Raw genomic sequence first — 26,834 nt, 5'->3', positions numbered from 1 at the left:
CAAATTTTAAAAATGAACTAGTTCAGTTCTTTTTTTCCATACGTTGCTGCGAGCTATTTTTTTTTTAAATTATTGCCACAGCCCAGAACCACAGACAGCAATTATTTTATCAGTTTTAACACTGAAGCGATGCATCAGATTTAATCTTCTTATCCAATTTGAATCCTTATCCAACCAGGGTTTACATTAGCATTGAGGGGACAGCATTTCCCTAATGATTCTTTGATGCTATGTTGCTGTCTATTCACTCCACACTAGCAGCAGTTGCAGAGTTTACCCCTACACTACATTCTCAAACACATGCTGCTTAAATGGTCTTTTTTAAATAAGGAATTATTAAAAGAAAAACAGGACAGTAATCATTAAGGTGCAAATGTTTGCAAAGAAAGGTCAGATTCCTCCCATCCTCACCGACCTTGTCAGTAACTTCATAAACTCTTTAAAATTATTATACGCCGCCTCTTTGCTACACTTATTAATGCGCGTTTATGGTGTGTTTTCTATAGAAATCTGGTACCCCATTGAACGATGTTAAGCTGAACGAACGCGCCGTTCATAGACACCAGAATGAACGAGAACAGTGACGTTCATCGGGCATTAATACAGTACGTTCAGTTCACGTTCGCCCAAAATATCAACAAGTTCATGAACTATCGTTCAATGAACGCGTTCAGGCACAACACTGTCCCAAAAGGGCCGGGATCGCACCTCACCCAGCATGCCTCGGCCTTCACTTTTTTCACTACAGAGTTTTGTTGCACCCTGTGACTCCGGCGTTAGACTCCTTCGACTGAGTTTTAAGATGGGTTGGATGGGTTACTGACTAAAATTTATGCCCCCACCCCCTAACTGCCTCAGGGAAACTTGTAAATATAATAAGTCAAATAAGTCAAACAAGCAAGTTGTATCTGGTTTAACCCTTTTATTCCTGTAGGCGTTTTTTAGGTCTCATGCTGGAAATTGCATTTACACACTAAAACTAGGATAACGCATGTCTGATGATAGTGACAGTGAGTCTGTCGATCAAGATGAGGATGGAGACATAGTAGAGGTTGAAAATCCTCCTTGTTGAACACCCCACAATACATTCTGTGCTCCCTCTGGCATAACATTTCTAATGATATCATGTCCCCCCCTTCAGTATTTTAAGACATTCTTCAGGTTATTGTAGGCCAGTTGAATGTGTATGCCATAAAATTTGACACAAACAAGCCCTTTAAGTTTACATGTTTTGTATGTGGATTTTGTACATACAGTGTTGGTCATTTAATTTCTTTGTTTAATATTTTTGAATTTATGTTTGAATCCATTTGTGGTTAATGTGCTCAAAATGCACTACTTTCTTAATGCTTACATTGCTTGTTTGACTTATTATATTTACAAGTTACCCTGAGGCAACAGACCTAAATCAAGTTAGGGGGTGGGGGCATATATTTTAGTCGGTAACCCATCAAACCCATCTAACAAGTGGCCCGATAGGGGCCCCCGGACCGTACACTGCTGGGCATTTACACACTAAAACTGTATGATTTATGAAAGCAAAAGGTTTATCTTGAAATTTCTTGTTGTCATGATAAAAGGGAACATAAGTGAGTGTGTTTGGATGTGAAAATCAGTATATATATTTTGATATTTGTATGGGACACACAAAAAAAGAAGAAACTCAGATTTGCTTGGGAAAAAACTACTTACAGGGGCTTTATCCCCATAAAACATAAAGGACGAAGCCTGGAAGTCTCCATTATGTTAGCCTAGTGTGTGGACAGTATATCTGTAAAGGTTTTACTTTTATTGAGTAAAGCAGAACAAATAGAGAGAGACTTTAGTGGAGGCCTCACGGCCACTTCACGCACAGTGGAAGCAATGCAGCTCAAATCTCTCCGTTTGCCGGGCAAATTATAAGTCCCGCCTCTCTATGGATTCGTCAGAGCCAATGGAATGGAGCCAGACCCACGTGGGATAGATCGCCCGTTTTCCTGGCCAGTAAAAAGAGGAGACGTGTGGAGCGAGAAATGACGCTCCGCTCTGAGGGCGAAGCCCCGCCCCCCTTTCCCATGTAAACAAGACGTAATGTTCGAACCGAGAGTTTTAGGCGCGTCATTGATTTAGGAGGCTGTGATTGGAAGTCGGGACTGGAGCTGTCAAAAAGCTGGACAAATCAAAATTGCCCATAATTCGGGATGTCCCGGGCATGCCTACCCCCGGAAATGATGCATTCTTTCATTGAAAACTCATAAAAATAACGGAATTTATGTTTAAAAAGTCATAATGTGATTCGAGTGCTTTGAGTTTGTTTTGTTTGGCGATTAGTGGCTTTAAGGCTGAACGCTTCTTTACGGTAACGCCCCCACTGGAAGTGTTTTTTTAATAATGCGCCGTTAAAGGCGTTGCGTAATCACGCTTTCCCAAAGGGACACTCAAATCTTCGCAGAAACGAATAAACGGAAGGTCTTCTACAGTCTCTGATAGAAGATTATGAAAGAATAACGCATACTTCTCGCTAGAAATGCCATCGAAATGCATACAAATGCTGATGCTTTCTTAAAATATTGTGTTTTTCACGGAGATTATGCTGACCGTCCGCCATGTTTTTCTTTTCACTAACGGGAAACTTGATCGTCACGTGACCTATTTGCAAAGCAATGTAAATGAATGGGCCAAAAGAAACGTAACATAGTAACGTTATTTTGGGGGAAAACGTAACATGACTACGTTTATCACGGTGGACCAACGTAGCCATTTCACGCTTTTTTTGGAGACTGGGTTGGGATAGCAAACTGCCTTTGGTAATAATCAGGAATTTTAGAGAAAATCTTTTGCATATCTGGTGGAATTTAAAGGGTCACAAGATGATTTTCAGGGAAGGAAACCAGAAAAAAAACCTTCATCTTCAGAATGATGTTGTTTTAAATAAGAAAGAACGTTTCTCTTGTCTTTTGCTTTATTTTATTTTGAAAGACTGTATAGTTTATGGTTTTTGTTCCTCTATAATAATTCAAATGAAGCAGTCTTAGATGTGAAAAGCATCTGAATATGACACGTGACAAATATTTATTACGTGTTAAGAGTCTCGAGCTTAATGAAACACCACACAATATATTGCTTTGCTAAATACGGACACTAATTGTCGCTCAGAGATCAAAGATCATTTAGGATCCTTTTTCTTGACGGATATAGAACAAAATATTAAAAAAGATTTTCCTCGATACGTTTTGAAGCCAAAACAGATTTTTTTTTTTACTAAATTGTAGATTTTTTAAAAATAAAAACATTTAAAATGGAAAATGGAGTGTTCATGAAACGATGATGTCACCCCCCCCCCCCCCCCCCCTCGCGTCCCACAGTCTTCCTCGTGTGGGTCCCAGAGGTGAAGCAACGTTTGCTGGCGCTGTCACTCGCCTCAACGCGGCGCTAAGCAGCGACCCCGCAGATGAATAAATAACGAGCTGTCGCTTTGCTTTAGTGCTCAGCCTGCTCTAATTCTTCTTCTGTGGTGTCCGCCGTGTCGCTGACCAGGTCTCTGGTGGCCGCCGCGTGTTTTGGGCCTTTCGTTTTGGCCTTTGACCGTAGACAAAGGCTTCGATTCATTGTTGCTCTGTTTTGTTTTTTTATTCTTAACCAATTTAATGTGGGACTAGTCGGCATATAAAATACTTAATTTATTTCAATTAATGAGAAGCAGCATAAAGAAACACCATCTCTTGGTAATTTCAGCTCTAAAGGCCCGGCCCAAAGAAACACTGTGCCGACGTTCATGACTTTAAAGATGCAGAGCTTTTCCTTTTTGACCTTCTTGTGTGTGGCGTCGGTCTCTATTTCTTATACATAACAGTTCAGTTTGTACAGTTTTATTTTAAAAGGTCTCAGTCGTCAGGGAGAAACGCGTTTAGGGTTGAAATGCACTTATCGTAAGTCGCTTTGGATAAAAGCCTCAGCTGAATGACATGTGATGTAATGCACAAGTGTTCTCAAGGCCTCGTCATGTCAATGCAGTAAATAAGGCTGGACCAGACGATCCTGATGTTAATAAGAGCATCAAAACAAGGCAGATGTGCACGTTGCTGCTCACGCTGCAGCATCTGTGTGTTCACACGGGCCTCAACGTCCAGACAACAATCCAACAACTGAAAAACTCTTCCTCGTCGCCACCATCGTCGTCGTCGTCGTCGCCCTCCTTCCGGCCTCCAGCTTCAGACTTCCATGTTATTCTTCTATTGATTTTGTCTAAATAAACCGTTTAGATTCGTGTCTGGTTTTTGAAATAAAGGGAGATCTGCTCTTTTCAGATGATTTAACGTGAGAAATGCAACCGATTCTTCTGGATTTTTGTAACAATGTCTCGTTTCTTTCTTAAAGATCTTGAAGATGTTCTGTTCATGTAAAACAGAGACAGGCGGCATTCGATCATGGTTTGCTGTCGTAGTCTATTCCTTGGAATACAACACACTCACAGCTCATTGTCTCAGCCTGAAACATCCGATCGTATCTCGTCTCATCCAACGACTCCTCGTCCCTCTATAACCATATTCATATAATCACCACCACCCGTTATTACAGAAAACCCAAAACACAGCCGAGTTTGTCTATTTTTAGATCAGACCTCTGAAGAAGTACACTGACAAACCCCCCCCCCCACAGGTCTGATTGTGTTCCTATACAAAGTCAGGAAGCTGTGCGGCCTTTGAGAGCTGCCCTGTTGAGAGGAAACGCAAAGCATGCTGGGATCCCGTCCAGGGCCGAGGAACAAGCCACTCTCCCTCAAACCCGCGCCGGTCACTTCTTCTTCTTCTTCTTCTTCTTGTAACTATTGTCATTGTTGCTCATCTTGTCATTAATTGTCACGACAATTGTTGTTGTTGAACGTGTTGATTTGGATGGAGCGAATAAACATGAGACATCTTTGTAAAGGCATCACATCCGTGTGTGTGTGTGTGCGTGTGTGCGTGTGTGTGTGGGCGTGGGCGTGTTTGTGTGCGTGTTTGTGTGCTTGCGTCACACAACAGGGAGTCGATGATGAAGGTGAAGCTCTTTGAAGATACATTTGAATAGTCACAATTTATATTTCACAAAAAGAAAAAAAAATTACAGTATTTATTAAACTGATAAAGGCAAAATAAGTATGAATACATATAAATAATATAAGTATAAATACATATCAAACTGAAATAAGAAAATAAAAAAATCCTAATTATTTTACTCATGTTGCTTTAAAGCAAAGGGCTGTAATAAAAAGGGCAACATTTTAAAAAAATGACGTTCCTTTTACATTTCATTTGTTAGCAGACGTGTTTTAGAGGCGATGCAACCAATTATTTTCTATGTCCATTTTTCTGTCAATTATTTTTGCAATTACTGTCACAGATTTCAGAGAAAGAAACATTGAAGCTGCAATATGAGAATTTGAATTTCTCGTAATAATTTTCCTACTAAATAAAATATAGTTAAAGGATTACCTCATTGCATTTTTTTAAATATAAAAAAATGAATTAAATGTTTTGTGAATATCCCATACATATACATTATTATTATTATTATCATCATTATTATTATTATTATTATTATTATTATCATCATTATCATCATTATTATTATTGTTAGTATTTATTTTAGCTTAATAAAAATAAAATGGTATACTAAGTATTGCTATTATATATATTTACCCAATCCATTATATTTGGGGGCTCCGGGAGGGGCTCTCATTGGCTCCGCGGCCCCCGACAGACGCTGATGCGGCGGCGGGGTTTTCCTGCAACAGCTGAGGCGGATCTGCAGCGTGATTACTGCTCACTGCCACATAATTGATGAGCTAATTGAAAAGCAGGAGAGAGAGAGAGAGAGAGAGAGAGAGAGAGAGGCCCACTCACTCAGCGGACAGGAGAAAAGAGAGAGAGAGAGAGAGAGAGAGAGAGAGAGAGAGACGCCACCAATGAGGAAAGTTTACTAGTTCTTCCTGCGCAGCTGAGGCGCATCGATGTGAGCGCAGCGGCTTTCTGTTGTTTTACGCGCACGTCTTTCCTCCCCACACGTCTCTCACTCTCACACGCACACGGAGCACAAATCCACCGTCTCACCTTCTAGTTTTAGCGAGCTGTATTCCCCTTTTCTTTCTTTCTTTCCCCCCCCCCCCTTTTTCCTTCCTCCACACTGCCGTTTTTCCTCTCTCTTTTATTTTTTTCATGAATGATTCTCTCTCGCAATACTTGCAAGATACCGTCGGACCCCTCTCCGCCCTCGGCCGCACGCCCTCGCCTCCTCGGCAGCTCCAGACGCCAGCAGGACCCCCCCGGCAGCCTGCGGCGCACTTTGGGGAGGCCCCAGTCGACGCGGAGAAGCTTGATCCTGTGCGCAGCAGCAGCTGGAGCCGCCGACATGAGCCTGAAAGCCGACGCGGAGCCGAGCAGCAACGTCTCCATCGAGGAGGAGGTCAGTGCGGGGCGGGGGGGGGGGGGAGAAGAATGCTTGAAAGTGGCTTTTCGCTCCTCTGGAGGGCTCGAGACGGCTTCCACTGGAAGTAACGTTTTTTGATTTTAACATTTATTACAAATGGAAGCGTGTTTGGCCGCGTGTGACGTCATCGGTGCGCTTACATGGACCAATTAAGTTGGTGAAGCTGTTTGGCCGATGTTGTTTAATTGAGGAGAGCAAAGGGCTCTTATTTGATCCAAAGGTTCCTACTGGACTCAAAATTATTTTTCTTATTGAAATCGAGCTTTACATTTTATAACTCACATTTGTGTTAAATTAAAAGCGATCATTTTATTTATATTATACCAATGGCCACGGACTTGACGTTGGTCTCTTCTGCCCCCCCCCCCACCCCCCCGTTTTTTTGCGGTGAAGTATTGTTTTCATTCAGGTGCCAAACAAAATGCGTCACAGACGCTGCAGTTTATTTCACTGACGATGAAGTCTGTTTTTGATTAAACGCTTTATGAATGGATTTAATTTTGTGTTTGGCTATTTATGTATTTTTATTATTTTACAATTTCAATGCGATTACTTCAGACTTTAAATATTTAAATCCTGCATTTAAAAAAAAAAAAAGCACTTTGACTTAATTTAGACCTGAAATTAAAGATTTTTAAATTATCCATGTTGATTTTCTTTTTTTAAAGCTGCCCCTCCGTGTGTGTGTGTGTGTGGGTGTGTGTGTGTGTGCGTGTGTGGGTGTGTGTGTGTGTGTGGGCGGCTATATTTCCTTTAATGACTCCTTGAGGCGACTCTGAGGGGAGCGCTGGGCCCTTTTGTTGCTCCTCCTTTGTTCCCATTATCTTTAAAAAAGACACGTGTGGCCTCTTGACCTTTGCTTCCTTTTCCGTGTGTGTGTGCGTTTGTCTCGTCGTCGTCGTCCAGAGCCGCCGTGAAACCGCTTGTTGCCGGCTTAGTTGGTTCCGGTGATGAATCTCGCCTCAGATTTGTTTTTGGGTTCATGCGACTAATAAAAACCCCTCCGTCGATCCGGGCCTCCACGAGCTCCACTCTGCACTAGGCCCGGGAGCCGCCGCCGCCGCCGCCGCTGCTGTGCGGCACCTGAAAAATGCCGGCGGGGGTCAAAGGGGCCGCAACGTCTGAGGAAGGAAATGGTGTCACGCTGAGCATTGTTGTGCTGTTCGTCTGGCAGCCCCATTGTAAGCCACCGCCCCCCCCCCCCCTCCTCCTTCTCTTTTCCCCCGACTGGGAACTAATGGGCCCCCGCGCTGTGGCATCGGCTGCTCGGCGGGTGGAGTCCAGGGGCCCTGGAGAAGCCCCCCCCCCAGGGGGGGGCTATTCATGTTCTCTGTGGCGCTCGCATCCCGGTGGATGTTAAATACGGAGGGTTATGTAATGTTTGGGCTAGACGCGGTTCTCAACACGAGGGTCGGGGCCCAGCCGAGGAGTCGCTTGGTGTAACTGAGGGGCCGAGATGGTTGAAGGTGGGGGAAAAAAAAAAAAAAGTGAAAAAATCAAGAATAAACCTTTTGGAGGAAATTATTTGACTAACGTCAACTTCTGCAAACTGATTTACGGAAACAGGAAGTTGTGTTTTCACTTAAAAAGCTTAAAGGTTGGACGTTAAAGGCTTGATGGACCCTTTGATCGTCATTTTTAAATCAACTTTTCAATCAATAGTGCCTTTTTTCTTTGGTTCTTCACGAACAATGTTGCCGAAGTCGATTAACATTTTTCTTTGTTCACTTGTTCTAGAGAATAAAGACTAAAGCAACATTAAATGTGGTTTCTTTTCGTCTGCAGGTACGAACGCTGTTCGTCAGCGGCCTCCCAGTCGATATCAAACCACGGGAGCTTTATCTTCTCTTCAGACCCTTCAAGGTATGTTTTTTTTTTTTTTTTTTTGGGGTGATTTGATGAACATAAACACTGCAGACTTTACGTAACGCCGAGAAGAAGAATTGTGGAATAAATCCTCTGCACTCGGAGGAAGAGTTAAAGTACGGAGGAAGCAGCTGTAATCCAGGTTTTCCTTTTCAAACCACTTGATTCAGAGTTCACACAGGGAGGTTCATTAGAGCCCCCCCCCCCCTCCCCCCCCCTAGGCTAATGGACGTGCAGATATCTGCGTATATGGAAATGAGGCCACATCTTTGTTTGGCCCGGGTTTTTTTTTTTTTTTCCTTTCTCTTGGGCCGTATTCCGGTTCCATAAACTCCCCTCCCACCCGTGTCCTAACTGGTCAAATTGGAAGTGGTGTCCCTCGCACATGGATGACCTGGTGGAATGTGTAAATGAGTAGCCCTCGCCATTGGCCACCCCCCCCCCCGCAGCGACCCAGCGCACCGACCGGACGATTTCACCGTCCTTCAGTCGGTCTGAAATGTTTGGTTTTCTCGACTCAGTGCGACACTAAAATAAAAAATCCATCCGTTGACCACGTTGATCTCCCCTCGTTGCTTTAGTTTCTGATGCTCAATCTGGTTCGGATTGTTGGAGGATTTATGACGGTGAAAAGTAGTTTAATTTTCCACTGCTGTAAATCAGGATCAGCAGGATCTCCTCCATCAGAACTCCTTCATTCCTGAAGGCTCACATCTGATAACGTGCTCACAGCCCAACGCGCTTGTGATTGAGGTTTGTTTGTACATGTTGTGTAACTTCCTGTCGTTTAACGACCTAATCACGCTTTCTGGTAATTAAAAAGAAAATAAACATTACTTTGCAGTCAGGGACCTGAGGGGATAAAAAAAACGAGACCTGTCCTCTTAATCGGTTTGGAATAAAAAAATTCTGTTCCTTAACAAACATCGTGATTGTAACAAAAGACCTTATGTAGTGTGAACAATTGTTTCTGTACAGTTTTAATGCCATTTCAGTTCCTCTTGTGAACTAAAATGTTATTTAAAATGAATGAGAACGATTCTGTTCGTTCGGTTAAAATAAAAACCGTTCACCCCCCTGTGAAGTAAATCCTCGAGCATATTGATCATTTATCATGGAATGAGAAGAAAGTGATTCGCTCCTCGCAGGAGTCGTGTTTAACGGTGAGCTCTCGCTCTGCTTTGTGCGCGTTTCACCACCACAAACATGGGGGGGGGGGGGGCGGGGCAGCAGGTTCCTCTCGTTCATGCCTGACTTCCTGCATGTGACTCCGGTATAATTGGCCATCTTTCTTCCCCGCAGGGTTACGAAGGATCACTGATTAAGTTAACGTCAAAACAGGTGAGTCACCCTCCCCTCGAAAGTTGTGTCTCATCTTTAACGCCGTCCATCAACGTGATGTTTCACAAATGCAGGTCCTTGAGATGATGATGATGATGATGGGTTTTGGTTGATTTGCTGTTTTTTCTTCCAGCCTGTCGGGTTTGTGACCTTTGACAGTCGCACTGGAGCCGAAGCTGCCAAAAACTCCCTAAATGTAAGTTGCGAGTGGTTTTCAAATAAGCTGCTTCGGTTGCCGAAAAGAGACGCTGAATCCCCCCCCAAATCACACATTCCTGTTCTTCCTCGTGCCTTCAGTGTGCTGCAAGTCTAGATTGTCGAGGTGGATGTCAGTCTTTCCTCCACTATAAAGGGACTCCGTTAAGTTAAGCTCGGCCTCAAGGCGTCATCGATGAGGCTGCAGCACAGGAACCGCGAACCTCTTTGAGATGTTCACAGTTGGAGCTCGCGCCGTGCTAGCTTCTTCCAGCTAGCGCTAACGCAGCAATGAGTTTACCGCAAAGAGTTGATTTAAAAGCGTTTGACTCAAAGATCGGCGGATCGTTGTCAGCGAGTTCGTCCCAATTGGTGAAAAATGTGTCTTTTGCATTCGGCGCTTTGAGCCCCAAAAATGAACGAGGTCAAAACATGCGTTTTTTCTTTTCCATGAATCTCAACAGCCGCCCCCTTTGTCTTCTATAATTCAGTGACGGGGCCGGGTTTTTTTTTTTTTGGAAAGAGGCCAGACTCCCGTAGCCTTTACGCTAGTTTACTTCGACCTCGACGCGCCTCCTTCTCAAGTTCTGTCGACGGCTTTCCTCGTGTCTGCATTTCACCGCTTCCATCGTAGCACAGCCACATGTGTAGTGTCATCCGTACGCCGGAGTAGTGTAACCTCTCATGTGATCACCCAGTAGCTCACATGTCCATCAGTAGCAAACGCCTTCCTCTTATTAAACACACACACACACACACACACGTGCTACCAAAGTACTACTCACCTGCATGTGGGCACAACGCTGAGGGCACCAGAACACCAGGGTTCCATCCAGCTGGAGGACGTCTCCCTCGCCGTCCCTCCCCGAGGGCAGAAAGTGACGCAGTCTTCCAGGAGTGTCCGCGGCGGTTACAATACGGCTTTGTGTGTCCCTCACGATGCTGTGTCCTCCCTCCCTCCCTCCCTCCCTCCCTCCTGCGTCTCTCCCCCCAGGGAATCCGTTTTGACCCTGAAAGTCCCCAGACGCTGCGCTTAGAGTTTGCTAAAGCCAACACGAAGATGGCAAAGAGTAAGCTGATGGCCACACCGAACCCCACAAATATCCACCCTGCTCTAGGAGCTCACTTCATTGCACGGGACCCATGTAAGTTGTACGGCTGCACCACTCTTAGGCTCTTCTCGACCACTTCTCACCGTGGGGGGAGGGGGGGGAGGGGGGGGGAGGGCGGACATTTGAGAATCGTCGTCCAGCCCGGCGCAAAGACTAACTCACCTCCACGTGCATGCGTCCTCCTGGCTCGTAGTCGCTCTGCTTCTGTGGAGTCTCCACTCGCTCACCGGGGGGGTCGTGTTCTTTGCTTCTAGGCCGCAGAACCGGGACAAAAATGCGTTTTTATTTCAGTCATTCTCGGTGCTTCATTTGCAAATGACCTTATTTTTTAGTTTACTGAGCTTTAGTGTCGCGTTGGAACCGTTTCTCCTTCAAATGCTCCTCGGTTAGATTTTATTTTACCTTCCAGAAAAGCTTCAATGAGCCTTGTTCATTGTTGCCATTGAGTAGTTTTTATTAAATGGATCTTCAGCTCATAATCAAAAAGTTCTACCTCGTACTCCTGTCATGAAGTTTAATGCTGGATCCGATCGGCTGAACCAGGGAACGGTTTCTGGTGACTTTTACAAACAACCTGTGATTTATTTTACGACTCTCAGACAGTTATTTAGGGATCTTGATATGGTTTAGTTTTGCATGTCAAATTAAATATCATTGATTCCCAAGCTGCAGTCACCATTGAACATGGCGGATTCCTCTCAGGCTATGAAGTTGTTTTTTTTTTTTTACGTCCAATCCAGAACTTTGTATTGGCAGTGAATACAAATATTTGACCTCCAGCTGCTCTCCAACAAACGTGTTCAAAGTAGAACTGAAGGAGCAGAGAAATCTAATCTGACTTAAAATTTCTTACTACAATACGACTCATCGGTAATAAACCTAAAGGTCACATGCTGCGGCAACAACCACCCTTGGGCTCGCTTCAAGAACGCGTCGTCTTATTGTCGTTGTTGTTAAAGGGTTATTTGACCCCGCGGGGGGCCTTGAGCTCGAGGTCGGGGTCAGTCAGCTGTCGTTTCCTCCCGTCCTTTACTTCCCCAGATGACCTGACGGGGGCGGCGCTGATCCCAGCGTCTCCCGACGCCTGGACGCCGTACCCCCTGTACACCACGGAGCTGACCCCGGGCCTCCCCCACGCCGCCTTCACCTACCCGGCGGCCGCCGCTGCCGCCGCCGCCCTCCACGCCCAGGTGAGGGAGCAACCGGTGTGTGTTTCTCTTTCCTTTTCTACTTCCTCACAACTGTCCTCTTAACGCCACTTCAGCCAAACGCCTGCGACGTGACTAAATGAGACGAGTAGAAGCGGCGGTCGCTGGAGGAAGCAGATTCCACATGTTTTTAGTTTAAAGGAATTATTGCATCCGTATAAAACAAAGTACCGTTTTGGGAAAGTGAGCGACGTCTGAGGCCCAGATGTTCTCACCAGGACCCAAAATACTAATCGGGTAGGATGACCACGATTCTGTGCCCAAATCATGGCTAAGCTAGCTAGCTGCTAGCTAGCAAGCGGCTAGCGGCTTTTTTGGTGTTTGGTGCTTCACGTTAATTTAAAAAACTGATTCGTGGCACAATTTAACAAAGATAATTATGTTTTCTGCCATTGGCTGCTATAAAAATGATTTATTTTGGGATGGTAGTGGTAACCAGAGGACCAATGGGCTGTCAGTCTCTGCTGGGGGCGGGGCTTAGGAATTTTGGAAATGTTATCTCCAACTTAAGGATGCAGCGCTTCACTTGAAAGGCGGGGATCATCTCGGTTATAAGTGACTCCTCGAAGATTAAAAGGACAAACATCAAGTCTTCATCACAAGTAATAATATTGAAAGTGACATCACAGATAAACAGATTTTCCTCTCGACGCCTTGCGACGCCACGCCCTCCCCTTGCATCCTCCTTTGTGGCCTTTAGCGCCTCCTCTCCTTTCTCTCTGTCTGGGTGAAGATGTCTGAATGTTTCCTTTTTTTATTTAACAGAGCACACTATTCAGTCTGCAGCATGAAATGTGCTGCCGCTAACCAACCGGACCAGAGAAATGCATTTCACCCTTAATCCACTTTAATCCCTCACCACAGTTTGCATGTTTTGTTGGCAGCTGCTCTGCAAACATTTGGTGGCATTTATTCTCGGGGTGTTTACATTTGGAGCCAAACGCTGCAGGAACCGAGCGGTGGAACAATAGCCATGGAAAATACTTCCTGTGTTTGGTTCATGTGAAGTTCATTGTGATGTCACTTCCTGCGGCGGCGGAGAGCTCCTCCTGAGGAATGGGAGCTAATCCCCCAGGAACCGGCCCGTTTCTCCCAGAGGTGCCAACTTACTGTCAGTAAGGGGGGGGGGGGGGGCGGCGGCGATTGCTATCTGGCGAGAGACGGCTGACGGTTCCCTCCCCACTGGTTCTCGAGCCTACGAAGGCTCAGATATCTGATAACGTTTGCAGTCATGTGACCCCCAGTCCCTCCCCCCCCCCCACGTTTCATTCCTCGGCTCTACATGATTGTGTGATTTTCCTCTTCAGATGCGCTGGTACCCGACGCCCTCTGACACCTCCCAGCCTGGATGGAAGTCCCGCCAGTTCTGTTAAGATTATTTCAGTAAGTCATCGTCGCTTTCCCTCCGTCGGAGACGAGCCGAAGTGACGGAACCGTTCTGAACGTCTGTTTTGCGTCTGCAGGCCTCTGGAAACGCAGCTCGCCGTCCAGCTGAAGTGAGGTTTACAAGCTCTTCATTCATTAATTTAATCAGGTTTATTTAATGGACAAATGTGCATTGTTATAAACAAACAGTATTTATATCTCCTCCTGATAGTCTCTGGGGGGGAGGGGGGGGATCTGAGTTGAAACCATCTTGCTGTTGACAATCTAAGCGTATCCATGGCAACTATTGCGGTACCATCACTTCAAATTAAAAGAATAAAAACTTATTGAAGGAGCCTCGTGCAGACGGGGGGGGGGGGGCACGTTGAAGCCAGTTGCAGCTCGTCCCCCCCCCACCGAGGGGCTTAGAAGCGCTAGGAGTCGTTGCATGTTAGTCTTTATGGCATGAATTTAGAACGCAGACGTCGTGTATCCTTTTTTTTATTTTGTGTTGCCTCTTTTATGATTTAGTTTTTTGGGCCCAGAGGGCGAAGCTGTTTGTTTTCCTGTAGAACCTCGTCTTACCTCGTATCTCGCATGGACCTCGTGAATGCGTCCCCCCCACCTTCTAGAAGACGTCCCTCCCATCAGATCAGTGTGCGTCCTCGTTTCAGCCAAGTACAACTGCTCCTGTACTTTTTTTGCGTAATGTATATTTATGCACTTTTTTTTGTGCAACTAAAAAAAAAAAAAAAGAGATAATGAGCCTGTATAAGTTGATGTTTAGTCGTGTTTTTTGGTGTTACTTTTGATCCTATAATCCTGTTGACGTAGTTTTAAAGAAGTGCAATTTGTTTAAAGGGGAAATGGGTCTCGGTCCTTAAAGAGTTGAGGTGTTGCTGAACGATGCCATTCTGCTAAAATGAGATTGCTGTAAAACGGATCTGTCAGAATGTGAAACTGGACTACAAATGTTAAAGGTTGTTTATTTTTTTTCTGGGGGGGGGGGGGAGGGGGGGTTGAGATGGGAAGCAGGATCGGAGCAATGGAGGAATTTAGTTTGTGGTTTAGGAATGTTTGTCTTTGTATCTGCTGTGCATAAGATGTAAAAAAAAATAACTAAACTTATTCCCATCTTATGAATAATAAAAAGAAGTGAATGCATCACGTCGTCTGTCTTCATCACACAAACAATGACGTCACATGTCGGTCTCAATAATTCATGCTTCATTCATCACACTTTTTAAAGTGCAGAAACTAAACACCAAACATGAAATAAATGTATCCTTCCTCGTATAATATATTTAAGTTTTAAATTGGTAATTCAACTTTTCACCATTTTTTGCACATTTTCTTTACCAAATCACAACAATCTACTCCGGATGAATCATTAATAAACTACAGCCCTTAAAGCTTAGTTGATCTGATGCAGAAGGATTTGAATCCAAACAGCCTTTGTCCTTCTCAGTCGACTTCACTTCACAGAATATTTGGACTGACATTAAATCAATAGTTAAGATGCAACATTTTCTCTCTGGTTTTCTCCTGCAGACAAACCTGAATGTGCCTTTGGATTCCTTTGCAGTAATATTGAACATTGTTGGCTTTTGAGAGGCGCAATTAAAAACTCTGCATATTTTATTGAAATAATTCAGGCAGCTACATAAGTGTTGCTTATTGTCTTAAGATGGTTCTGGTCTGATGTCCAGAGTCAACATTTAGTAAATTCATAAAATGATGCGATTGTGCAGATTATAAATTAAACCACTATTTTCTTTTGTATTGTCATATTTTGGAATTAAGTAATTACTTTTTTATGCATGTTTATATGTAGAAATGTACCATTTAAAAAAAAATATCTGTACCCCATGTTATGTATCCATGCAATTTTATTAGTTATATTTTCTGACCGTTAACCAGTGATTTACTTCATTCTACAGTTTGCAAAGCGTCCGAAAACTTGAAAATAAACAGCTCTATAAAAATGGTTTGTCTCCTTGGAGGTAATGAACGTTTCTGTGAGTTTACACTTTACTGGAGGACTTTGTCGCTCTCTGCTGGACCAACGACAGCAGGACACCAGCTGTACTTCAGTACAAGGTACACATCCTCTGGTACAAGTACAACTTCAGCTAAATCCTTTAGGTAAAATCATGGCTACTTCGACTGTTAAGCTGTTATATTCTACATTACTGGAGTATTATTCCTCTTCAATGTGACACAGGGTTGGAGATGAGTCATCTTACTTCAACTAGTTATTTTTATCCTGGATTAATTTGCTAAAAACAGTCACCGTTTTGTTTGTAAAACAAAAGCTGATCAAATAAGCACCGAGAGTCTCGATTTTTATTCTCCAACAAATGGCACAAAACCAAAATAGTTGGATTTACTTCTTAAATAAGTATACGTTATTGTTTTTTAGTTGAATGCAGCAGCGGTGGTTGAAGGTCTTTTCAAGTGTCAAATAGAAAGACTTCTGGTGGATGAAGTACAAGTACTAATACCACAGTGTATAGATATGAGTAACTACTAATACTACTGCGTTCAGAACTTCAGTAAAAATAAAGTATCAGCATTCAAATAAAACCATGTTACAGCTGGTAAAATGACTTTATATTCTGCCAGAGGTGTTAATCAATAGAAACATAAGATTTTTAATTATTCACATCCCACAATACAGAAAAGAACTGTGAGGAGCCACAGAAATACGTTTGTACACGTTTGTACATTCATGCACATCCACACGTACGAATTCAGCTGCTCACATGACAACTGGACTTTTACTTTATTTGAATCACGTGTCTCAGAAATCAGGATCTCTTGCGTAAGAAGAATAAATCACAATAAAGTCCTTAAGAAATGGATCAGTGATGAGCAGCACTTTAAAATACTTTGGACCTTGCATTCTTTACAAAGAAGAGTAAAAATATCTACTCAGGAATTACACAACTTCATACTTGATGTACTTTGATTTCCATTCTTATGGTACCTTTATGTGTTTATTTGAATTTGCAATGTGGTTGTTTTGTATTCAGTTTATTGTCATTATTTTATTAGCATCCTTTGAACAAGCTGTTTGTGATTTGATTGACGGTGGGAGAAACATCTGAGAGGAGCGCTGTGAGGGAAATGAATCAGAAGGTTCCAGACCATTGATTCAAATGGACAAATACAAATGTCATGTAAATGAAGTCTGATTTCTGGAGGTACAATATATATTATATATGTTTCCATTCATAAGATAGAAATAATCTAATTTCAAATATTTAAAATTGTAAACACTTTTATTCTATAATAATAATAATATTTTGAAGCTGAGGAAACACGTCTCAGCCTCTCGGTCCATCAGCACCGGTTCCCCCCCAGGGATCTTCTCCTTGTACACCAGCTCCATCACCAAGAAGGTCCAGCAGAGGATGTTCTTCCTGAGGCAGCTGAAGAAATTCAACCTGCCACAGACGATGATGGTGCACCACGGCCATCATGGAGTCCATCCTCTGCTCCTCCATCACCGTGTGGTACGCTGCAGCCACTGCCAAGGACAAGGACAAGGACAGGCTGCAGTGTGTCATCCGCTCTGCAGAGAGAATCTGCCGTCTCTCCAGGACTTGTTCGCTTCCAGGACTTTCAAGCGGGCCAGTAGGGTTCTAGCCGACCCCTCTCACCCTGGACATGAACTGTTTGTGCCCCTCCCATGCGGCAGGAGGTTGAGGTCCACCAGGATTAAGACCTCCCGCCACACTAACAGTTTCTTCCCGTCGTCAGTGGGGCTCATCAACAGAGCCCGGGCCCCCCCCTGACTGACTCACCAGGTGACTCCCTCCACACTGCACATGCACACACACACCTGTCACCTGTCACCTGCCCCTTTCACAAACACTCACAACACAGTTGTGTAGAGTATGGTTGTCTGTTCTCTAACACACTTTATTTTTTACTTTAAATTTAAATTCCTTCTTATCCTTTTAAATTGTTTATTCTATATCCCATTAGCCTTATATTTTATTTTCTACCTGAAATGAACATGCCATTTTCTTGCACCATGTTGTCTTATCTTGTCCGTCTTGTTGTTACTGTCTGATGTTATGCACGTCAAGTCAAATTCCTTCTATGTCTAACATACTTTGATAATACTCCTGATTGTTTTACACATTATTGGACAAATTCCAGAACGTTTTAGGATATTTGTGAATATTTTCTTATGTGTCCCCATAATTTATTACTGCAGGTATGGATGCTCTGGTATATTGTTGGAAATATTCGTATACTTGCATAAGTATATTATTTATTTAAGTATATTTACCCTCATAATGGAAAACCTATGCTGATACATGAATGAAAGTATAAATATTAGTATATCAGAGAACTAACAACAAAGTCCAAAACATGAAGAAAACCTCCAAGCTAAAAATATTAAAAGTACTTTAAAAACAACTGAAGCCCAAACATTTGTCACCAACCACTCTGAGTAGTTGAATAAAGCTTTTAATATTTATTTGAACGCAACGGTCACGTGGCATCTCTCCCGCGCGGCGTGCTGTTTGATGTGCGTCACGTGACCCCCCCTTTGGGCTCGTGTCATTCGCCGAGCGCACGTTTTCTGAATTGAGCCTAATTGTCCGGCTAGCAGCGTCTCTTAAATATGGCTTCTCCTCGGTGCAGGCGGGTGTAACCGGGACATTTCTCACAAGCAGTCAGTCCACATCATGGCGTTTTCTCTGGTGAGTTACCCCCCCTCGACCCCCCCCACAAAAAAAACACTTTAAAGCGAGTCACCTCGTGCACTTTTGACCTTTTGTGTGACGTGAAGCCGCCGTCGGTTCGACTCCATGTTTGTGTTCCCACCCTCAAGAACCCGGTGCCCCCCCCCCCCCCACGTGTGTGTGTGTGTGTGTGTGTATGTTTGTGTCCTGCTAGCTCCCGCTTAGCTTTGTCTCCTCCGCCCCCCTCCCGCAGAGAAACGAAGCCCACAGGCCGGACAGCCCGGACCCTGAGGCCCCCGCCCTGTCCACCTGCAGCAACGCGGACATCTTCCGCAGGATGAACACCATGCTGGGCAACGCTCTGGATTTCAGCGGTGTGTGCACCACCCCCACCAGCCACAACCACCCCCACCCCCTCCACCACCACCACCACCACCACAAGGGGAAGCCAGACCTGCTGTGTGGTAAAGTCTGCTTAGTGTTCTCCACCCTGCAGCAGGTCCATGGTGGTTGTTTTTAGATGGGCTGGACAGAAAGTGTGCCCCCCCCCCCCCCCATTGAACCCCTCTAGTCACTGATATCAATCACCCCAAACAGCCCAAAACTCGGAGCAGTTTAAAAGTGGAATACGTGTTTTACTTTAAGGCGTAAATGCTGGCTGCAGTGACTGTAAAGGTCCTTTACTGGTTCCTTATGGAGTAATCGGGTGGAGTAAATGGGTGGTGGTGGTGACCCCCTAAATCATTTAAACTATATTTCAGTTCATGAATAATTTGGTCTTAATATACATTTCTCAGGCGCCGGATGTGACGGCTTCCACTAATTCAATGTGCTGCAAGAGTGAAACAAGCTTTTTATAAAAGCGCTTTAAACTTTAAAGTTGAATTTGGGAGGTTTTTATATTGCTGTGACGCGCTCCTGCAGAGGTCGTGACCCCCCCCCCAGCCGAGCTCCTTGTGTCATTCCACTGACCTTTTGAACCGATGACGCGGATGCAACTTGAACCTTCAAGTTGTAAACCCGCTGTTTGTGGCGTTTAGGCTCTTAGGCTCCGCCTCTCCGTCGTGAGAATAATCGTCATCCAGCGGCTCTGCTGCATCGCGGCTGCAGCTGGAGGCGTTCCAGGCCGTGGTGACGGCTTGAGGGAGGCGCTGGCGGTGCAACATCTGATCGGTCAGCTGCTTCCGCTACAGCAGCGAGGCTGTATGAACCCGCCCCCCCCCCCCCCTTCTGCACGGCCATTTGTTCACTGTTTGCAAAAGAGAAGATCAATGAGTCTGATTTAGCAACTGGGCGTTTGAAGTTTCTTTTTCTTTAAGTCTGCTGAGTCATTTGCTCCTTGCTGCCTCCCACCATGCCGCTCTGTTTGGCCCCCCCTCCGGCCCCCCCCCTTCCCTCTCCTCTCTCCTCTCTCCCTCGTTGTCGGCTTGCTGAGGAAACCTGGCGAGGCGGAGTATCAGCAGCTTGCCATCGGAGCGGGGAGGACTTCTATCAACAAGCAAATTGCTCCGACTGGAATTTTTCATTAGTAGTTGGGCGGGGGGGGGGGCAAGGGGAGGAGGGGGGGGTGATGTCATTAGCAGGGGCGTGCGAGTGCATCAGCAGCCATGTCACATGCTGCTAGGTGGGTCAGTGATGCGGACGGAGATGCATGGCAGTTGCACCGGGCGCAGAGGCAGCAGGTTAGCGTGGGGGGGTTGAAGGGGGGTCGTGGAAGTTTGTTTTCCGTTGCCGTGTCCCTCGCTGACCTCTCATTCTTCTTCCGCGTGTCGCAGACTGAAACGACACTTCTAACTCTGCTCTCTCTCCTCTGAACCGGGTCTCGGCCTTGAAGAGTCGGAGCTGGCAGCGGTGGGCAGCAGGAGGATGCTCTACCCCAACAGCGGCGGCGGCGGCGGCGTGCCCGCCTCCCGGGACGCGCAGCCCTCCAGGCCCCCCCCCGGCGTCACGGACCTGGGCCTCGGCCTCCAGTCCCTCCGGCTGTCGGGCTGGGACCGACCGTGGAGCAGCCAGGACACGGAGGCGCTCCACTCCCCCTCCCAGGTCCACTCCAGCTCGCCCTCCAGTGAGTACCGACCACGTTGTGCCTGCCGTCCTGTCCCTTTTTTTTGTTTTTGTTTTTGTCTGGTGTCGTGTCCCCGAGGGTTCATCGTGATGTCATAACCCCACGCAATGATGTCATAACCTTGATGAAGGAGTCTCTAACGGCAACGGCCGGCGCTCTGAACGCGCTGCAGCGTCACCGGGGAGGATGATGTGGCACTTTTTTTTTTGTTGCCTCGCTGCATTGCTGGCAGCCACTAAAACACCCCCCCCCCCCCCACACACACACACTCTTCTAACAAGTTCTTCTATGAATATTTCAAATACCTGTTGATCAGAGCAGCATTAAAGATGACAGCAGTGCAGAGGACCAGGCTCCCAGTTAGCTTGCTTTTTAACACGAGTGACTGCTGAGATGGGCGGGGGGGGTGGTTTGGGGGTGGGGGGGTTGCACAATAAGGGGTGTATGTGTGGATATACACATACAAGTCTTCACTGGTCGTGAACCATCTTGTATTTAGTGCCTCATGTTTGGTGCGTATCTGTCGACTCGGGAGGCTGCTGCTGAGTTCTGTTTGGTTTGATCTTGCTCTGCAGACACTTCTTCACTTTTTAGGGAACAATTTGTGCGGCAAAGGAAGATTATTTTGAAATTACTCAAACTATCTTAAGCCTCCTGGTCGCTTCAATGACACCTGCAACGGTTTATTAAGTAATTAAATGAATCAATGAAGCTGTCGTCTTCACTCGTGATGTTTGAATCTGTTTGAGGACCTTTCAGTTTCTGACTTGAAGCCCCCACAGTGCTGGGTATCCTCAACAGCCCCTTCAGCAGCATCCTGGGGAAGCCCCACGGCTACCTGCCCCCCGACTCCATGAGCATGACGGCCGACTTCCTGGAGAAGTTCCCCAGCATGGCGCGCATGGCCAGCCGCCTGGACTCCAGCTCGCTGCTGGACTCCCGCTCCAGCAGCCCGGAGGACTCGGAGACCAGCGGCTTCAGCTCCGGGTCGGACCACCTCTGTGACATGCTGGTAAGGGAGGGGGGGGGTTCCATGATGGTCTAGTGGTTTAGAAGCAGATTCATTTACTCATTTTCACGCATGTCTTCATGAGGAATCTCACTTTTCTGATCCCCCACCAGGTGTAATGTTTAGTTGTGATGATTCAACCTTTCATTAGATGATTCCTCTCCCACCCCCCCCCCCAGTCGACTCTGCGTATTTCCCCCCCGCTGCCTTACCTGGCCTCCAGCATGCAGAAGGATCTCCTGCGCCTCAGCTCCCGTCTGGACCCGCAGGACTCCAGCTCTCCCTTGACCCCCCCTTCCAGCGCCAGCCCCACCTCCACCATCTCCCGCCGCTGGCGCAGCGCCTCCCCCTGGCCGGGGGCGGAGCTGCTGGACCAGTCGGATGACACCTTCAGCATCGAGAGGGAGGCTCGTCTGCACAGACAGGCTGCAGGTAGATCTCGAAACGCCCCCCCCTCACCTGTGTGGTGGCTGCTAGCCGCCGCGGCTAAGTCGCTAGCCGTCCCTCGGGTTCAAAGCAGCAGTAACAAACTTTTCTGCTGATATTATAATAGTTTCTCTGAAGAAAACAAACTTTTTTTGAAGTGACATTTCAATGTCACGGTTACACACGGCGCTGCCTTACACCTTCTTCTGTGACCTCGTCAGCGGTCAACGAGGCCACGTTCACCTGGAGCGGTCAGCTGCCCCCCAGGAACAACAAGGACCCCCTGTACTCCTGCAAGGTCTTCCTCGGCGGCGTTCCCTGGGACATCACGGAAGGTAGCGAAGACCTGCATTTCTAGCTTCCCCAGTAAAATGTGCCCCCCCCCCCCCCCCCCATGTAACCTGCTGCTTCTGCTCCGTCGCAGCCGGCCTGATCAACACCTTCAGCGGTTACGGCCCTCTGACGGTGGAGTGGCCCGGTAAGGACGGGAAGCACCCGCGCTGTCCTCCCAAAGGTAATGTGGCTAAAGGTAACGACGAGCTGGTAGGCCATTTCCTTCATTCACTTCCCTTGGTGAAGGGGGGGGGGGGGGGGGCACTGGTGAGTCTGTAGAGGTGGACGGGGGACCACACGGTGACTGACTTCATTATAGCGATTAGTCAAATATTAAATTGAATGTTCATAACGATCCATTTCAGCTCCTTTAAATGTGAGTATTTTGTTTTCTTCACTTTGAGTCCTTTTGATCTTACTTTCAAATGATCAAATGTTGTAAACGCATCTCACGGTTGTGGTTTAAATGACACGTCGCTGATCCAAACCCATTGGTCCCGTAGGCTACGTTTACCTGGTGTTTGAGAACGAGAAGTCTGTGCGCGCTTTGCTGCACGCCTGCTCTCAGGACCCGTTCCACCCCGAGGACAACCGAGAGTACTACTTCAAGATGTCCAGCCGCAGGATGCGCTGCAAAGACGTGAGCGCCTCTTTCCTTCTGTCACTCGCCTCATTGACGAAACTAACGGTGACCTCGTCTCTGTGTGTGTGTGTGATCCGTCATGATCACGTTATTGGTTAAATGTCAAGGAGTCTTTTTTTTAGATCTACTCCACCACTTTGAAAAACTACAACTGTGTTGCTCTTTGTACGTTTTAATTAACTTCACCTCTGGATCAGAGTATTCTGATTTACTTTAGGTGGTTTTTGCGTGACTCCGCCCCCCCCCCCCCCCCCCCCCCCCTACAGGTGCAGGTGATCCCCTGGGTGATCTCCGACAGCAACTACGTGCGCTGCCCGGCTCAGCGCCTGGACCCCAGCAAGACGGTGTTCGTGGGCGCGCTGCACGGCATGCTGAATGCCGAGGCGCTCGCCAGCATCATGAACGACCTGTTCGGGGGGGTCATGTACGCCGGCATCGACACGGACAAGCACAAGTACCCCATAGGTGAGGAGGGTGGGGGTGGGGGCGGGGGGGGGTGTTCATCGCCGTGGAAACCAGAGTTGAACCTTTTTGCTCTCAGGCTCTGGACGTGTGACCTTTAACAACCAGCGCAGCTACCTGAAGGCCGTGTGCGCCGCGTTTGTGGAGATCAAAACCCCCAAGTTTACAAAGAAGGTAAGAAGTGATTCATCCAGTGAGGAATAAACCCATGTGACGCTTCAGTGGTGGTGAGCATTTTGCCCCCCCCCCCCCCCAGGTCCAGATCGACCCGTACCTGGAGGACTCCATGTGTCAAGTTTGCCTTCGCCAACCCGGGCCTTTCTTCTGCAGAGACCAGGTCGGTGGGGGCAGGTCTTTGTCTCTGTTGCCTTGGTAACTGTGGGACGAGTTTAAAGCTTTCTCTGAAAAAAATGTGTTTCTTGATCCCGTGTAATGTGTTTATATGTATAGGAAGAATCTTCTACCTCCTTTTATATGGATTTATTTTAATGTGGCCAAATGAATCTTAAGGTCTAGAAATGGATTTAAACAGTTTCCTAAAGTTCATTTTTAAAGTAGAGCGACTCCTGTCATTAAACATGATGATTGAAAAGATGGTTTATTACAGAACTTTAAATTTCATCCCCAAAGTAGACGTGTTCAATACTTGTGCTCTAATTCACCCGATCGCATTAGTTCATGTTGTTGGTGTGACGCCTCCTTGTGGGCTGAAGGTGTTACTGCACATCAAGGGTGGAAAGAAGCACGTGACTTCTCGCCGTTCAATTAGAAAGGACTCTGTCCATAAATGTCATTGATTGTGTAGGCTTGCAATAAAATAGACGGGGGGGGGGGGGGGGGGGGGGGAAGAGAGATGAAATAATTAATGTGTCGTTCCCCCCCCCCCCCCCCCCAGGCCTGCTTCAAGTACTACTGCCGCTCCTGCTGGCACTGGCAGCACTCCATGGACATCCTGAGCAACCACCGGCCTCTGATGCGCAACCAGAAGAACCGCGACTCCAGCTAGAGCCCGGCCTGCAGGGCCAGAGAGTAGAAGAGCCCCTTCCCCCCTTATGACGGGGCGGGGGGGGGCCCGAGGCTGCCGGCCAAGGACAGGGAGCACGTGTGTCTGATGTCTCTCAGCACGGGGGGGGGGGCACCGTGGCACGCCACCAGGCACTGGGGGGGGTCACTGTAGAGAAATGTTCACTTTTTGCACTTTTTTGCTACATTTTTGCTGTTCACAGTGGGCTTTGCACAGTGACCTTGTTGGGTGGGGGGGCGGCGGGGGAAGGGTGACAAGACAAGGGTGCCCTTCACACTTATGCATTTTTGTTTTTGTTTTTCTTCCCCAAACTCTCGGCGTCGGCCCGAGTGAGACGTTTATTTTTTTGTTGCATAGTGAAGAGCAGCCACGCGAGTCTCGTCTCAAACGCCATTCAGTGCCTTTGACTTTATTTTTCTCCCCCTCCACCGCCCCCCCCCCCCCTCCGAACCGCCAGTTGGCGTCTTTTTTTTTTCCTCCTGTGCAAGCAAACTGATTCTTACTTTTTGGGACGTGAATGTTGGGCTTCATTTAACTAGTCGCATTTCAGACATTTTTACGCAGTTTTTTACTAATTTGTACACAAACGGTTTTAAGTCATGACATGAACATCTTTGAACAATTCTACCAGGCGGCTGCTTTTTTGGGGAAAACCCCTTTTATTTTTTTCTCATACAATTTTTCCATTTTTTTTTTTTCCTTTTTAATTTGCCCTCCCAAATTTCAACCGAATGGGCACAAAATGTTGTAAGAACTACTTTAACTTTGTTCCAGTTATATTAAATGTAAGTAACCAGAGTACTGGATACGCCTCAACCTGGGCTGTCCGTCACTTCCAGCCCGACGGACCCGTTGAGACTCGAGCGAATGAGCATTTCATTGTACATGGTTTGGGTTCCTTTGGAGCACTTTTTAATTTGCACGTGTGGAGGTGGCAGTGGTTTTTAATCACTTTTGTACATCAGCAGGGGGGGACGCGCCTTTATTTTGTTAAAACAGCTGCTAGTTTCCTGTTGAATGTAAGAACTTCCATTGAGCTGATGACCTGATGGATCTGGAGCTTGAGTAGACCCGGTCAGCGCTTTCTGGTCCCGTTCCTGTTCCAGTCGGGACGCTGATGCGTAACGGGCTCGTCCCGCTGAGCTCGTTGTCTTTTGGCCCGGCTGCTTTTTAGAGTTTTGAAAGTCTACCTCATTGTGGTCTGCCAGGTTTGCTGCTACTTCCAGCTGTGGAGTTTGTTCCGATTGGGCACAATAAAGGTGTTTAAGCATTACCCGACCTGTCTGGACTCTTCATTCAATCAGGACTTTATGCTTTTAACTGCAACGTTAAATGTGAAACTCAATATTTGATTCAAAATGAACAGAACTCTTCATGTCAGCGTGACTTGTTTATCTTCTGATGGAAATCAAAGTGAAAATATGACGTGGTTGCGGGTCCATTTTTGCCTAAATCAAATTTCTGAACCTCAAAGTCTAAACATCCTGTGGCCCCACAAACGTCTCCGCTCCAGAGGAGACGGATGGTGTCTTGTGGGATGTCCTCCCACGTCTGTCCACAGGCGTCAGTGAGTTCTTGCAATGTCTGAGGAGCAACCTGGTGGCCTCAGGTCGTGTGATAGTGAGGGACATTCAATGCCTTCATCCTCCAGGTGACCCATGAGGCCGGGCGTGGTTCGGCATCAGAAGGAACCCGGGAGCTGCTGCACCAGCGTCTCAATAGCTGAAGAGGCCTGCGAGTCCCTCCATGGCCACACCATCACAAGCTGATGGACCTTCTGTAGGACTCTGGCAGCGCTTCACCTGTTCCTCTGTGCACTGAGCAGCACATGCGAGTCCTGCTGATGTCTCCATGTTCTGCAGCAGCAGTGTGGACGTCCCGTCTGTTCTGCAGGGTTAAATGGCCTCATGATCCCAGTAGTGATGATTTCTAGTGGAACGTGTTTGAGAGAACCTGCAAGACTCATCCTTTGGATGAGAAGTGCACCTTCTGCTGAAGCAACTTAAGAATAAAAATGTATATTCCTCCCAAATGTGTTTTGCTGTCTGACGGGACCTTTTATCTCATTTACAAAATGTGCAGCAGAAAGCTTTTTGTTTTGAGCACCTTCCTGTGACATTAATGGGTTTTGACATCTTCTCCACAGCTTAAGAGGAAGTGGATTAACTATAGAAACAAACTACTGTAATGAGTTTATTGTCAAAATGAAAGTTAGGAGTTAACTTACTAATCCAGCTACCAGAAGTCCATCTAGTTGCAAACAACTTTTTTTCTAAACAGTTTTCATACAAACTGTACAAAAGAAAATGAAGGTGGATTTAAAAATACAAACATCTTGGCTGAAAGTTTAAGTCATGATTTTTCTGTATGAAAAGTTCAAAGATGGAATTCCCCAAAAATATGTATTCTGCTCAAGAAATAAAATCCTTTTCCTTACATTTTAAAGTTAAACATTTCACTTCATTAAAGTGTATAATAAACTCAAAGGTACCTTTAGATAAAGGGAAAGCTTGTAAAATAGTGACATTCAGAAAACGGCATCATAAAACTTTAGTATCATTATTTCTATTATTTCCAGAAGAAAATCTAGCAAACATGAAAAAAACTAAAAACCCTGGCAGAATCTTTTATAATT

At 46.1% G+C, this 26,834-nt stretch overlaps 2 protein-coding genes across 6 annotated transcripts; both read left to right on the top strand.

Annotated features, from left to right (window-relative positions):
- The first annotated feature begins 5,846 nt into the window (after positions 1-5,846).
- On the top strand, positions 5,847-14,698 carry LOC119197670 (RNA-binding protein, mRNA-processing factor 2a). 4 transcript variants are annotated; one of them, XM_037454215.2, is made up of 10 exons: positions 5,847-5,973; positions 6,208-6,423; positions 8,233-8,310; positions 9,616-9,654; positions 9,788-9,850; positions 10,844-10,994; positions 12,003-12,166; positions 13,477-13,552; positions 13,633-13,665; positions 14,080-14,698. In XM_037454215.2, the coding sequence occupies exons 2-8, from the start codon at positions 6,370-6,372 to the stop codon at positions 13,540-13,542; spliced, it is 615 nt and encodes a 204-aa protein (XP_037310112.1). In that variant the 5' UTR covers positions 5,847-5,973; positions 6,208-6,369; the 3' UTR covers positions 13,543-13,552; positions 13,633-13,665; positions 14,080-14,698. The 4 variants fall into 4 exon arrangements, with proteins under 4 accessions (XP_037310112.1, XP_037310104.2, XP_037310087.2 ...); XM_037454207.2 differs by lacking the exon at positions 5,847-5,973 and having other exon boundaries at positions 5,980-6,423; positions 12,003-12,151; XM_037454190.2 differs by lacking the exon at positions 5,847-5,973 and having other exon boundaries at positions 5,980-6,423.
- Positions 14,699-18,137: 3,439 nt separating this feature from the next.
- On the top strand, positions 18,138-25,472 carry cpeb1b (cytoplasmic polyadenylation element binding protein 1b). Of its 2 annotated transcripts, none has more exons than XM_037451260.2 (12): positions 18,138-18,255; positions 18,491-18,701; positions 20,072-20,302; positions 21,085-21,314; positions 21,491-21,743; positions 21,959-22,072; positions 22,162-22,266; positions 22,574-22,710; positions 22,980-23,178; positions 23,255-23,349; positions 23,432-23,512; positions 24,071-25,472. In XM_037451260.2, the coding sequence occupies exons 1-12, from the start codon at positions 18,241-18,243 to the stop codon at positions 24,179-24,181; spliced, it is 1,782 nt and encodes a 593-aa protein (XP_037307157.2). In that variant the 5' UTR covers positions 18,138-18,240; the 3' UTR covers positions 24,182-25,472. The 2 variants fall into 2 exon arrangements, with proteins under 2 accessions (XP_037307157.2, XP_037307173.2); XM_037451276.2 differs by having other exon boundaries at positions 18,140-18,255; positions 18,491-18,611.
- The last annotated feature ends 1,362 nt before the right edge of the window (positions 25,473-26,834 follow it).

Source organism: Pungitius pungitius, chromosome 4 (assembly GCF_949316345.1).
Source record: "Pungitius pungitius chromosome 4, fPunPun2.1, whole genome shotgun sequence".
Taxonomy (NCBI): Eukaryota; Metazoa; Chordata; class Actinopteri; order Perciformes; family Gasterosteidae; genus Pungitius; species Pungitius pungitius.
This window is presented reverse-complemented; position numbering and strand designations above follow the sequence as displayed.